This window comes from Rhinolophus sinicus, chromosome 10, assembly GCF_057876585.1.
Source record: "Rhinolophus sinicus isolate RSI-liver-muscle chromosome 10, RSI-T2T, whole genome shotgun sequence".
NCBI lineage: Eukaryota > Metazoa > Chordata > Mammalia > Chiroptera > Rhinolophidae > Rhinolophus > Rhinolophus sinicus.
The window spans coordinates 15,674,861-15,688,187 of record NC_142510.1 but is presented as its reverse complement, the minus strand read 5'-3'; the positions used below and the strand labels follow the sequence as shown (position 1 = coordinate 15,688,187).

The window sequence follows — 13,327 nt, the reverse complement described above, 5'->3', positions numbered from 1 at the left end:
ACATGACCCTTGTCCCTACCCCATTTGCCGCTCTCTGTCACCCCTGGAAATTAGCACGTTGCCTGCTAGAATCAGCTCTGAGAGGGTCAGGCTCAGCATTTGATTCTTAGACTCCCCAGTGTCCAGCCCGGCACCCAGTAGGTGTTTTATGAATGTCTCAGAGGCAGTGGTGCTGGCACAGCCCTTTATAAACAGAACAATCGCTCAGCCAGGAGGCAAACTCCATCAAGTGTAGAGGTGCCCCACCCACCCTGCCCCATGCCCATGCCCACCGTCTCCATCCTGACTTTCTTGGTGTGAAGACTTGGTCTGTGCCAGTCCCCACCAGGGCAGGCCCCCTGCGTCTGTCTCGCTCCTGCCACATCCCTGGCCACAGCTCTGCGTCGGCGCACACCAGTCAGTGCTCAGACCCAGCTGGTACCAGGCGTCAGGGCGAGATCGGGCTGGAGGTGTCTGGGGAGTGAGTGCCATCGCGGGCTGGCCATTGTGTGGGGGCTTCTCCGTGGCAGCTAGAGCTCGGTTGCTGGCTTGACCAGGTGGCCACTGAAGGTGATGTAGAGATCCCCGCCCTCACCGTAAATGGCGTTGTCACGGTCACGCTGGAACATGCGCACCCAGACAGTGTCACCAGCGGCCAGCGGCAGCAACAGGCTCTGGGTCTGCATGACGCTGCGCTCGCTGGGCTGTGCGTACAGCACAGCTGTGGCCTGCCTATTGCACATGATGTGCAGGTAGGTCTCCTTGTAATTCCAGGTGTGCACGGTGAGGCTCAGGAAGTACACGCCGGGCACAGCACAGAGGAAGCGGCCAGAGGCCAGGTCGAAGGCGTCATCCAGGTTCACCAGCTCCGTGTCAAAGGGCACGGCCTGGAAGGCATTGGTGCTGTGCAGCCCCTCGCGCCGGCCCACGGAGAATCCCGCATAGGCACGCTGGCAAGGGGCGCCTGGCGGCCCCACCTCTCCCTTCTGACCCTTGCGGCCCCGGAGGCCCCGGGAACCCGGTGGGCCCTGCTCCCCGCTCCTACCGGAACGACCTCTGACCCCTGCCTCGCCCTTCTCACCTGCAGGGGAGCAAGCAGAAGCCACTGGTCAAGGCTTGGGATCCGCTTGCTGGCCATGTGGCCTTGCGAGTAACCTCCCCTCCCCAAGTCTCAGTCTGTTCGTCTGTAAGATGGGTGCTAACCCACCCCTCACACAGGGCAATAAGAAGCCACACCCCAAAGTTGTGGCTGTTCTGGGGCTCGTGCTGATTCTCATGTAGGGACAGTGGGACAGTGGGAATGACGGGGATCCAGGCAGCTATCAAAAGAAGTGTCTAAACTGGGCTTTAAAGGACGAGAGGGCTGGGAAGTTGGTGCTCAAGTCCAACCTTCATGTGGCCTGCTGTCCAGTCCCTAGGATGAGGCCCTCATGAACTTAGCCTCTCGCACCTTCTCCCAAGCGGTACCTGGCCCTCCCTCCCCCACTTCCTGTGTGGGCTGGGCCTGGCAGGGGCAGAGAAGGGCAGGTGATAGTAAGATTGCTCAGGAGAGAGGCAGTCTCCAGGCCACCTTGCTTCCTGATTGAGAGGGTAGCTGGAAGGCTGATGGCCTTTACAAGGGTGTCGGAAGCAAGGAACCACCACTCGGTGTGTCCCACTGGGGCCCCAGGTGTCTTCCCAGAGTGGCTCTGCCTAAATCAGGGCCTCGGGGTTTTGGCCTGCTCTCCTATCCCCTCTTCCCTGTTCTGCTCAGTGTGGGTGGGTGTCCCTGTGGGGACAGGGGACAGGGTGGGGCCACCTCTCCGTGACACTCACCTTTGAGGATTGAGATATCGATGGTGGGCCGAATGTGGGGCAGCTGCGTCCACTCCACCCCATCACTCTCAGTGGCATATGTGCCAGGGGCAGCCGGGGGCCAGGCCGGGCGGCAGCAGTGCACACACGGCCGCCGGGGCAGCCCCAGGCTGGGCCAGGCCTCCGCAGGCAGTGCCAGGAAAAGCAGGAGGGCAGGAGCTGCTCTCTGTGCCAGAGCCTATAAGACAGGGAGTAGAGGAGAGGGCATTTGAGAAGAAGATGCCCCACTGAGTCCCCAGGCCCCACGGCAGCCAGCTGTGCCCCCTTGTCTGAGGAGATGGCGTAAGGGGCCTGTGTGGGGTACACAGTCAGATAACCTCAAGGTGTCACAGTGGGCAGGGCCACAGCCTCATCGTGCACCAGACAGAGCACCTGGCATAATTCTCTCTGATGCTCAGCCCCCACCCCTGACAGACATCACTAATGGACCCCCACATTCTCTCACCTGAACCTGAATGTGGCCTCAGAATGCTCAACACAGCACTACTGGGGCTACCACCAATCTGAGGGGCCCATACAGGGGACAACTCACACCTTCCAGAGCCCCCAGCAAGCATGGCTCAGGCAGCCCCACCCATCCGAGCTGGCTGCGTTTCCAGGCTCCTTCTTAGGGGCTGCTCCATCTGCAGGTTCCTCCCCCTCCCAGGGCCTTAGCTCTGGCCTGTAGCAGGCACCCTAACTGCCTGCGGTCTGGTCCCCAAAGCTCCCATGCTGGGGACCCCACACCTGGCAGATGCAGGGATAACTACCATGGACAAGGGGGGCTTTGAATCAGCCCTCCAAAACCCCACCCTCCTGTGGCCGGGCAGAGCCCTCGGGGAGGGGCAGCTTCAAGGAAGGGCACTGCCCTACCCCCTGAGGCTGGGCCTGGGTCCCAGGTTGGGTGGGGCTGACGTGAGGCAGTTTCTGCCTGCTGCCTAGCTGGGCAGAGGGCAACACCCGAATCCTGAGCTCCCAGAAGGAGGGAAGGCAACTTAGGAGGCTACCCCATGTGGCCCCCTGCCCCGAAGTGGAGAAGATGGTTTTCAACACCCAACAATCCTGGGCCTCCTGCCTTCAAGCCCTCCCCACCAGGACACCTGGACCATCCATACAAGGTGGGGGCACCACTTCCTGCCTCAATCGGCAGCTGCTGAGACCCCCTGGGTGAGCCCTGCATGCACCTGGGCATCAATTTTCCCTGGCAAGTGGGCCCTGCCTGTCCTGGTCTCCCCAGGGCTGCATCCGAGAGTCTCAGGCAGGGCTGGTGTTCTGCAAGGGTGGGCATGTGAGGTCAGCATCCTCAGTCTTCCCTGTAGTCCAGCCCTGCTGAGCAAAGACCCAGGCCCCCTCCTCCAGGGAGCCCTCTGTGACTGCAGCACAGGGCTAGATCCTTCCTCTTGCATGGTGGGTCTGAGACCCACTCCCAGGCTGAGCTTCCCTGGCAGATGGGACCCCTTTTCTTCACCCTAATCCCCGGAATCCAGCAGACCCTGACCAGTCCTCCCAGTATCACCGGACCCTGCAAGACCCTCCTGGATTCCTCCAATGGGAGGATCTGACAAGAGTGGGTGTCTCCAGGGGATCCTGCCCCATATGCAGGCCTGTGCCGCTTAAGCCCCCATCTCCTCCCCCTGGAGGTATGGTGTCCTGGGCATCCTGGCCCGCTGGCCTACCCAGCAGACACTCTGGGCTGGAGCCTCCTGCTGGAGTCGGGGAGAGCACAGAGCCCTTGCAAGCCCAGCCTGCCCAGGGTGGCTGTGAAGACCCCCACCTACCCCCTCACTCCGTTACCATTTCACAGTCGGGTGCTGCTGCTGGTCTGGCCGCTCCACCGTCACTGCCCCAGCAGCCCGTGAAAGGGCCCTTTCATGCCCGGCCCAGGCGCCCACGGCTTCCCCTGGGCCATCCAAAACCAACAGGGCTGGGGCCGGCTTCAGCGCTCCCGGTGGGAGGCTCCCAGGGCCCTGCTGCCCGCCATCCTGCCCTCCACCCTCCACCTGCCAAAAGGTCTGCATATCCTTGCCACAGGGGCTCCAGGGTCCTTCTGCCAGCCCTGTGCCATGGCATGGCTATGGGGCCTGGGGCGTCGGGGACTGGTGGATTGGGGGACGGTGCCATGGGCTGGCCACCTCCTCCATTTGGGGTACAGTGACTCAGGGGGGAGTTGGGGAAGCTGGGAGGAGACTCATCAGGGGACTGGAGGCCACAGTTGGGGGGAGGCAGACCAGGGCCACCGGGCCTGTGTCGAGCCCACCCGGTGACAGTGACACCCTCCTGTCTCTGGCTGGGAGGTGAGGGCTGGGGCTGGTGGATGAAACCCAACACCTGGCCAGACCCGGGGTGTCTGCTTTTGCCTCCCCTGTGCCCAGCAGAGCAAGAAGCTGTAACACCCTGTTGGGGGGCCTTCAGCATCAGTCCAGCCTTTCAGCGGGTAAGAGTTGTGTTCCTGTTATGCCCGCTGGTGGGAATGACTCACAGGGCCCCCCAGGCAGTGGCAGGCAGGGGCTGTGCCCACTGTGAGCCTGAAGCTGAGCCCACACCAGGATCTGGCCTTGTCCCTGGTCTGGGTCTGGACAGCTGGACAGTCGGTCCAGGGTCAGAACGCTGCGCCTTGGCCTCTGGACATGGGGACATGCAATTCCTGGGATGCTTCCACCCCCCACACACACCAAGCCAGGTCACCTGTGGGAGCAGCACCAGCTGACCAGGTATAGCCTGGGGAACAGGCCAGGCCCATCCAGGGATCTGGTTCTCTCCCCAGCTTCCCCACCTCAACCCTCCTCACTGATAACCACAGAGGGGCAAGGATGGGAGAAGGGGGAAGCCCCCCCCACATGTGGGGGGCTTCTTGTGCCAGTCTGAAGGGGAGTGGGCCAGGTGAGGATGGTGGGCAGGGGTTATGCCAGCTAGAGCCAGTTCCTAGACTGGCCCCACCCCCAGAGATGACAGCTCACCCTCCAGCAGGCCCGGCAGCCCTCTTTGGGGACAGCTGTCTTCACCCCTCGGTGGCGGGTGGCACAAATGGAGGAGGTGTGAAGACCCGAGGCCCTAAACCCTGTCTCACCTCCCTGCAGCCCGTTGCCTCTCATGCCTCGTGGTTTGGTTCTGAGCAGCCCAGGCTCCTGCCTCTATCACCGTGTCTCTGAGGAGCCACTGGGCTCAGAACAGACTGGGGGCTCCTCTCTGCCCGCCCCCCATTATTGCCTCTGGGGCTCCCAAAGGAAGGCAGATGCCCGAGCTCTGCTGCTCCCTGCCTCTGAGCCTTAGCTTCCCACCTGTAAATGGGCACCAACGGGCTCAGACGTGGTGGGTGTGTCCCCTGTCTCGATGGACCCGGGTGAAGCCCAGCCAGTGGGGGATGCCACAGGCTTCGCCGTGCTGTAAAGCTGATGGAGCCCTCCCTGCACCTCCTGCGGCCGGCTCCCTGATGCCAGTAGGCAGAGCAGCCCCCTAAAAGAGATGGGCACTCACTGTGAGTCCCCTTGGGGGAGGGGACAGTGAGTTAAATATGCCCTGCATGTTGGGGGTAAGCCAGGGCTAAGCCCACGCCTCTGGGACCCAGGCTGGGGTGCATTTGCTGGAGTGGGTGGGAAGGCAAGGCTCTTAGCGGAGGTGGTCAGTGAACGCCAGGGGTGACTCAGCAGGAGAACGAGGCTCCCGGATGGAAATAGCCATCGCTCGGACATGCCGCCCGGCATCTCCGTGACAACGGGAACATGGCCGAGCCTCATGGCCCCATAGGGTCAGCCACCCACAGAGTGTCTGTAGGGGCCGAATCCCTGCTGACGGCAGTCAGCCTGGGGGGGACACAGCGGTCTGTCCCCACCCCAAGCCTGCCAGACAGCCTACTTCTCCTTCGAGCCTTGGGAAATTTGACATGTGGCCTGGAGCCACTGCTCAGCTCCAGGGCCTGGTCATTGGTCTCTACAGTGTGACTAAATTTCCGGCCTCACAGATGGCCATCAGAGAACTATAGACATTGAGGTCCAGCCACATGGCCCCCTGGGACTACGCCCGCTGCCTTCCCTGCCTGGTACTGCCACCAAGCTTTAGAGACAAAGAGCTTCACACAGCCCCCCTCAATTAGCTCTCATCAGCTGCTACTCTCTGGGGGGCCTGGACAGGAGAACCTCAGCGCGATGGGTCACGGCCTCGGCTGTGGGGCAGTAATGGGGGTCTGCGTGGCAAGAGTGCTCACTCACCCTGAGAGTCCTGTCAATGAGCTGCTGCTGGGGAAGGGACAGCAGCCAGAAGCTCATCTGTGGGGGGGGGGGGGGGTTGTGGGGGCCGAGCGACAGGGGCCTCACCACCACCTGCCCCTCCACAGATGTGCTTGGCCCTCTCTGGGGACTGCATGTCTATTCACGAGGTGAACACAGGGTACAGGGCGGTGTGCAGTCAGGTCAGCGGCAGGGGCTCCACCCACCTCCATGCCTGACTCTCCCTGGCTCAGGAGGGGGCTAGACACGGAGACTGGCCCCCTGAAGGTGACCAAGGTGTTTGGGAGTGGAGCTCCCACTCCTAACCTAGACTCCTCACCCCCCAGTTCAGGGTCTGTCCCCCAGGTGCCCATCTCGTGCCAAGTGGCAGTGGCAGGGAGAGGTCCCACGGGTTTCCCTGGGGGGGTCACTGTTCCAGGCCTGGCCTGGTACCCTTGAGGGGCATTGAGGTGCTCCATGAATGCCCACAGCCCCCACGGCCGAGTCCCTCAGGGGAGAGCCAGGTCAGCAGTGTGTCCAGACACCTCTGCCCCAGGTTCACCTCCTGCTAACTAGGGGAGAGCCGGCCAGCCTCACCCTGACAGCATCCAGGGCACATGGAAGAAAAAGAGCAGACTACCGCGGCAGTGACTGGAGGCTGTGTGGCTTCAGTGGGATGGATGGCAGGTGATGCTTGCTTCCTCTGAAGCATCCGGCGGGTGGCCCATTAGGGTAGAGAAACCTCTCTGTGCCTTGAGTGCGGGGGAGGGGCCTGGAGCTGGGGACAGGGCCAGGCCTCCAATGCTCTGCTTGAGCAATGAGGTGGTGCCTCTACCATCCTTGGCTGACCCCTCTCCCCAGGTGGTAACTGGGGGCACTCTGGGTAGGAAGAACTGCCCTTGCAAAGGCTCTGAGCCCTCACCTCCCATGGGCTGGAACAATGGGGTCCACAGGCAAAGCCTACCTGCCCAGGCCATGCCACGAGTGGAAAGCCAACATGCTTTTTATTTTAGGGTTGGGGGTCAGGTCCCTGTCTGAGTCTGGCCAAAGCCAGCAGGGCTGCCCCACTGTGGTGCCCGCCCTGGTCACTGGTAGCCAGCCAGCTGAAGGATGGTGGGGTAGCGGGTGCGGTGGGTCATGCACTTCTGGCGGTCGATGAAGAGGCTGTTGGTTTTGACAGTGATGTCCTTCTCCAGGCTCATGCGTGTGTCCTCCAGGTTGCGCAGTGACTGCTCTGCTTCTAGAAGCTTCTCCCTCAGTGCCGTGAGGGACATGTTCAGTTCTTCCACCTCACTCACCAGCCTGAGGGATTCGGGGGAGGGAGACGTGAGCTGGGCTGTCACCAAAACACCAAGCCTTGGGGCCAGGAGGGGCGAAGCCCATGATTCAAAGGCTGGGAACCCTGGTGAGTCCTGGCCAAGACGCTCAGCCATAAACGGACTCCAAACGTCCCAAAGGAATGCCTACCAGCAGAGCTGGGGAGTGGGCTGGGGTTCCACTCGAGGCCCTAAGGCTCCCTAGTTCCTTCTATTCCTGGCATTTGGAATCAGGACAGATTGACCCCCTTGGAGCCAAGCGAGGCCCCAAGTTTCCTGAACAAATCGAGGGACAGGGAAGGAAAAATGCCAGGGGGTAGGGGTAGTTCTGCTCACAAGGGCAGCTGGATCCTCGATAAGTCAGAAAAACAAAAGACATGATCCCACGTATGGCTCCAGCCCAGGACGTGGGTCCACCATGATATCAGAGGTGTCATGACCCCAAAATTCCTCACCAGGAAGGCTGCACAGCATGTGAAGTGGGAAGCGCCCCAATGTCCCTGGCACTTGAAGCTCTGATACTCAGTGCCCACCCGTAAGGCTCGTACAGTGTCCACACACTGGATGGGAGTGGGGACGTGCAAACATCTGCGTGTGCGTGAGCTGAGCCAGGGAGGCACCAGTGTGTCCTCAACACATCTGTGGGGCTGTGTGCATGGTTGTACATGGGTGTCCCAGAGGCCAAGGGAGGCCTGGAGGCAGGTGGGCGGCACCTGGGTGGGGGTGGTGACCAGGCCCACCCCAGGACTCTACCTGAACTGGGCATTGTCTCGGCACAGCTCCACGTTGGGCCGGTGCGAACGCTGGTACAGGCGGGTCTGAGCCACCTTCAGAGGCATCTCTTTGTCCTTGATGGCCTGCTTCAACGCGGCCACGTTGTGCTCCTGGTCTGTGATCTCGCGCAGCGTCTGCACACACAGGACAGTCCACCTGGGTCCCCAGAAAGGCGGGCATCCAGGATGGGCCAGATCTCCTTGCTGAACCCTGGGGCTATGTCCAGGGAGCAGCCTGTCCACTGGCTCTGGAGGAAGCGTAGATGCAAGGAGAACGTGCCCAGCTACCTTGGCCCGCCCAAGGGAACCCAGGGGCCTGGGATGAGACAGCAAAGCCTGTGGTCCAGCAGTTCTGGCCCGAATGCCTCCCAGCCCTGGTGGTCACTAGCCTCCAACCCTAACCAAGAACCAGAGAGACTTGGAGGCAGCAGAGGCCACCCTGAGAGCTTGGGGTCAGAGCCCTGGGAGGCCCGCATCTTCCCTTCCACCTTCCCTCCTCCTGCTCACACGTGACAGCCCCTCTTGGTCAGTGTCAATAGACCAGGGTGGCAATGCCAGTAGACCACCCTCAATGTCACCTGGTTTTTCATCGGCTAAATGAAGGTTCAGGGAGGAGTGGGGGCTTTGCCTTTGGGGTCCCTCTGGAAGGAAGGGGTAGGGGCGAGGCTAGGTAGTGACCATGATATAGTGGCCACGGAGGGGGGAGACAGGGAGGGGGCGCCTGAAGGAGCCTAGTCTCATTCTGGTTACGGGAGTCCCACCCCAGGGCTGGCCTGGGCGTGGCCTGAGTGCGTCCTGGGCGTGGCTTGGGCGCGCCGGCCCCACCTTGCGCAGGTGTTGCTCCAACTTGAGCCGCGCGTCTTCCAGCTCCTCGCAGCGGCGCTCGTAGGCCAGGTTCACGGCGTCGCACTGCAGCCGCAGGTCCTCGGCTACGTCCCTCAGGATGCAGTCAATGAGCCCCCGCAGGTTGACCGAGGCCAGGCGCTCGCGCTCGGCGCGGCACAGGTTTTCCTGCGTGAACTTGGCCCACGTCTCGGGCGTGGAGGCGCTGCGGGCAGGTAGCGGCCCAGCGCCGCGGTCGGTGGGGGCACCTGCCAAGGGCTGCGGTTCCCACCAGGCCCTCCCCGCGCCCCCGCACTTCCATGCCCCCAGCTCCCCAGCACAAACCACACCACCCTCAGCCTCAGTGCTACCTCGCGACCCCGCGGCCCGTACGTCACCCGTGCCTCCTGCGACTACTACCCTAGCTCTGCCCCGCGCCCTCCAGCGCCGCCCCACTCCCCCAGTGCCTCCTGCGCCCCAATCTCCACTCCGGCCTTGCGCCCCACGCCCACCGCGCGTCCAGGGCTACACTACGATGGGCGGAGGCTTAGCGCCCCTACCGACCGCGCATGGAGCTGCAGGTTAGTCGTCCATGTCTCCCCCATCCGCCTCCGGGCGCCCCTGGGTTCTCTCTCTTTGCTTAGCCCGCGGCCCCTCTGGTGAACTGTGTGGGACTGGGCACTTGGGCAGGGGTCCTGATGGCTGCCCATCTTCAGGAGCAGAAGAGCTTCACGAGGGTTATCTGTGGTGAGGGCCTCGGGCCAGCAGAGGGACCAGAGCCTCGGGCTGTGGTGAGGGCTTCGGGACAGCAGGGCTGGGGAGGACCCCCAGCAGGGGGACCAGGAGCCCAGGTGGGACCTGGGGAGGGCGTGCTGCAAGGGCAGTCGGTGGGGAAGGGGGGGAAGGTTTTTGTACGGAGGATCCCTCGGAGAGGCTGGGTGGCCCACCTCTCCTCCAACTTGGTGGAGTGCGGGTGGAATTGCACCTCCGTGCTCTGATTGTGGTAGCGGGCGCAGGTCTCGTCGATATTGTAGGCCTCTACCTTGTCGGACCAATCCATCTCGCACGTCTCCTTCTGTTCCCGGTTCAGCCTGGGGGCAGTGGGCAGGGCCTGCGTTTTTGCAACGAGGAGGGTGAGGGTGGGGGGAGCTGGGCCCACCGGGGTGCTGGGCAGGGCAAGCACCCCAAGCAGAAGGCAAACCTCATCTACGGAGCGTGGGGTCCTCGGGACGCCCAGGTTCACCTAGCCAGCAATGTCCAGAGTCAGCTGCCCCCTGCCCCCCTTGCTGGCCTGAGCTGTGGACACCCAGGGCCCCCAGGCCATGCAGGAATCTGCTACACCCCTCACCCATCTGGTGCCCCTGCCTGTGCTCCAGGCTGTGACTTGGGACAAGCCACCACTTCTCTGAGCCTCAGGGCCCCATTGCCCCAACTTCCTGCCCCAAACCAGCCTGAGGGGTGGGGGGACAGGGGTCATCCTGCAGGCTGGAGACCCACCGAATCTGGTTCACGGCCTGCATGATGGTCCTTTTCAGCAGCTCCTGGATGTTCCGGATGAGCTCGGCCTCCTGGGGGAGAAGACCGTGTGCTTTGAAGAATCTGAGGACGGCAGAGCTGCTGTGGACCCCAGGAAGAGCTGAGATTTGGGCCAATAACTGGAGGAACTGGGGGCTCAGCTGGCACCTGACCCCTGGCTGGATGACCTTGGGCTTTGTTGACCCCTGGTCTCTTTTTCGGAAAATGGGGCATGAGCCCCGCTTTTCCTTGTCAGGTTTATTTTGGGCATTTGAATATTCTATTTGGTGCACTGTATGGGGCCTTTCCTTCTGGGAGTCTTTACTGCTGCTGAGGGTCACCCAGAGGTAGTTCCCACTTGTCTGGCACCCAGCACCCCCTGGGCACTGGGGGCTGTCCCGGCAGTCTGCCCGGGGCACTGAGGTCATCAGCCTGCCAGCTGGCCCCTGGACATCCAGGCCAACAGCCTCAAAGGACCCCAGGCCTTGGGGACAAGGTGCCCTCCAGGGCGGGGCTGCCCCTTGGGGCCATGGGCACAGAGAGGCCTTCCCCATACCAAGAACACAGGGGATCCTCTGCTTTCTCTGTGCTATGTCAATGGCTTCTTTTTTGTGTACAAACAACCCTTTCACCCTGATTTGAATTTTCATCTCCAATCGGGCACTAAACCCACGTGTGTCTGGGTCTGTCCCCTGGTCTGTGTCCCCATCCATGCAACCCCTATACCATGTTTCCCTGAAAATAAGACCTAGCTGGACAATCAGTTCTAATGCGTCTTTTGGAGCAAAAATTAATATAAAACCCAGTCTTATAAGACCAGGTATAATATAATATAATATAATATAATATAATATAATATAATATAATATAATATAATATAATACAATACCAAGTCTTATATTAATTTTTGTTCCAAAAGGACGCATTAGAACTGATTGTCCGGCTAGGTCTTATTTTTGGGGAACCACGGTAGTAGTCCATACACTACTTCATTTTCCATGGCCTTGGCACAGAGCAGAGGGGCTACACCCCGAGCCTTGGGAAGTTGTGGGGGGCTGCAGAGGGGGTTGGGAGCCTGGAGGTGGGCAGGAGAAGGCAGGGAGGGATTCAAGGTTCTGGCCTGAGCTTGGGGAGTGCAGGGGATGCCTTGAGTCTCTGCACTGGTTGTTTATATTCCTGAATCTCATGCATGCTCACGGCCTGCGGTCTGTTCACAGGTGAGGCCCCCAGGGTCTGAGAGGTTTGGGAACTGTGCCCCACCAGGACCAAGGGCCTGGACTGAGTAGCCCCCTGATTTCTGTGGGGCTGCCCCAGGACAAGTGCTGCTGGGTTTCGGGTTTCGGAGGGTGTCTTTGTGGGATCAATGTGGCCTCCACCCATTCTCACCCCATCCACGCTGCACCACCGGCCTGTGCTTGGGTTTCTACCATAGGTATGTGTCCTGGAGCAGGGAGCTATGGTGGACTCAGTCTCTGGGAGCTCAAGGTCAGGTTTAATTTGCATGACCTGGGTGACCTGAGGGGCTGCGCAGAGGGTCCCAGGACTTGAAGTAACCAAGCGATCACCCAATGGGTGCAGGTGCCCTCAGGACCTGACCAAGAGGGGCTCTCTGGCCCTGCACATACTCTAGACCTCAGGTGGCTGTCCCCAGAACTCAGCTCACACCTCTCCCCACCCTTGGGGTATGTGTGGAGGGGTGTCAGGGCTCGTGGGGTGGACCAGCTGGGCCCCTCCTTGCCTCAGTGGCCTCTGACTGTTCCATTCTCAGGCAAATGTCCCAACACACATCCTAGGTGTGAATCCTGCATGGGCACGAGGCCTCTGCCAGCCTGTGTCATGGGGGCACACCTGTGTCCACACTCGGGCCCCCGTGCAGGTCACGCTCCCAGCAGAAAGGTGAGGGCAGCCCGGGGCTGCCGGGCCCCGGGAACCAAAGCGCTCCACACCTTTAGCAGCTCCATCTCCACGTAGTCACGCACGAGGTCGGGGTGCTGGCGGCGCTCTCGGCACTGCAGGTTGTCCGTGGCGATGGAGAAGGGCACAGCTGTGGCGTCCAGGGAGCGCTCCAGCCGCTGCTTCTGAGCCAACAGCAGGTCAGTCTCAGCTACCAGTTCGTCCACCTCGTGCTGCAGCTCCGACTTCCAACAGTGCAGCTCCTGCAGACGCTCACCCACCTTCCGGGTGGAGTCCTCCTGGGTCCTCTGTGCCAGCGCCTCTGTCTCGGCAGCCAGCTGCTGGCTCTCCTGGCGCTGCCGCTCCGACTGGTCACGGTCGGCGAACGCCTGGTGGTAGTGGGCATAGCAGTTCTGGAACCACTCATCTACCAGATACTTGGCCGTGCGGAAGCCAGCGGTGGCCAGGCCCGAGGACGTGTAGGCGCCCGTGTTACGGGCTATATCGTATAGCTTGGGGGGAAGCTCGCATGCCGGCACCGTCTGCGGGGCAGGCTGCTTGGTCAGGAGCACATCTGTCTGTGCCATGGTGCCACCAGCCTAGGCACAGGTTGGTGGGTAGGGCATTTGCCACGGTCAGCAAGGCAGCTCTGGCCACTCTGTCCCCAGAGCAGGATGTCTCCTGGTTTCCTGGTGACAGGTACACGCCAAGCCCTCCTGTTGCTGGGCAACGGGGACCCCTCCCCCAGGGGCCCTCTTAAAGGGCCAGGCAGGCCCCAACCCTCCCCATCCTGGGCCCCGTCTGGCTGGAGGAGGCATTGCACCTGATTGCACCAGGGACCAGGGGCCCAAGGCCAGGCCCCTTTGTCTCCTGCTTGTCTTACTTACCCCAGTGGGGTTCCCCTTGGGCACAGAGGGGTGATGTATCTTTGATGGGGTGTTGAATTCAGCCTCCCATGGGTTCCTGAAGTCAGATGCCTACATCTGCCCCTCAT

The 13,327-nt window shown here is 61.6% G+C and overlaps 2 protein-coding genes across 2 annotated transcripts; both read right to left on the bottom strand.

Annotated features, from left to right (window-relative positions):
- Positions 1-267: 267 nt before the first annotated feature.
- C1QTNF8 (C1q and TNF related 8) lies at positions 268-3,822 on the bottom strand. Its single transcript, XM_019756189.3, has 3 exons — positions 3,607-3,822; positions 1,795-2,011; positions 268-1,060 (listed from the first exon to the last, which is right to left on the bottom strand). Exons 1-3 carry the CDS (start codon positions 3,607-3,609, stop codon positions 510-512), a joined length of 771 nt encoding a protein of 256 aa, XP_019611748.2. The 5' UTR covers positions 3,610-3,822; the 3' UTR covers positions 268-509.
- A 3,177-nt stretch (positions 3,823-6,999) lies between these two features.
- Positions 7,000-13,051, bottom strand: TEKT4 (tektin 4). Its single transcript, XM_019756177.3, has 6 exons — positions 12,387-13,051; positions 10,423-10,493; positions 9,873-10,016; positions 8,929-9,151; positions 8,084-8,238; positions 7,000-7,316 (listed from the first exon to the last, which is right to left on the bottom strand). Exons 1-6 carry the CDS (start codon positions 12,918-12,920, stop codon positions 7,100-7,102), a joined length of 1,344 nt encoding a protein of 447 aa, XP_019611736.3. The 5' UTR covers positions 12,921-13,051; the 3' UTR covers positions 7,000-7,099.
- Positions 13,052-13,327: the final 276 nt, after the last annotated feature.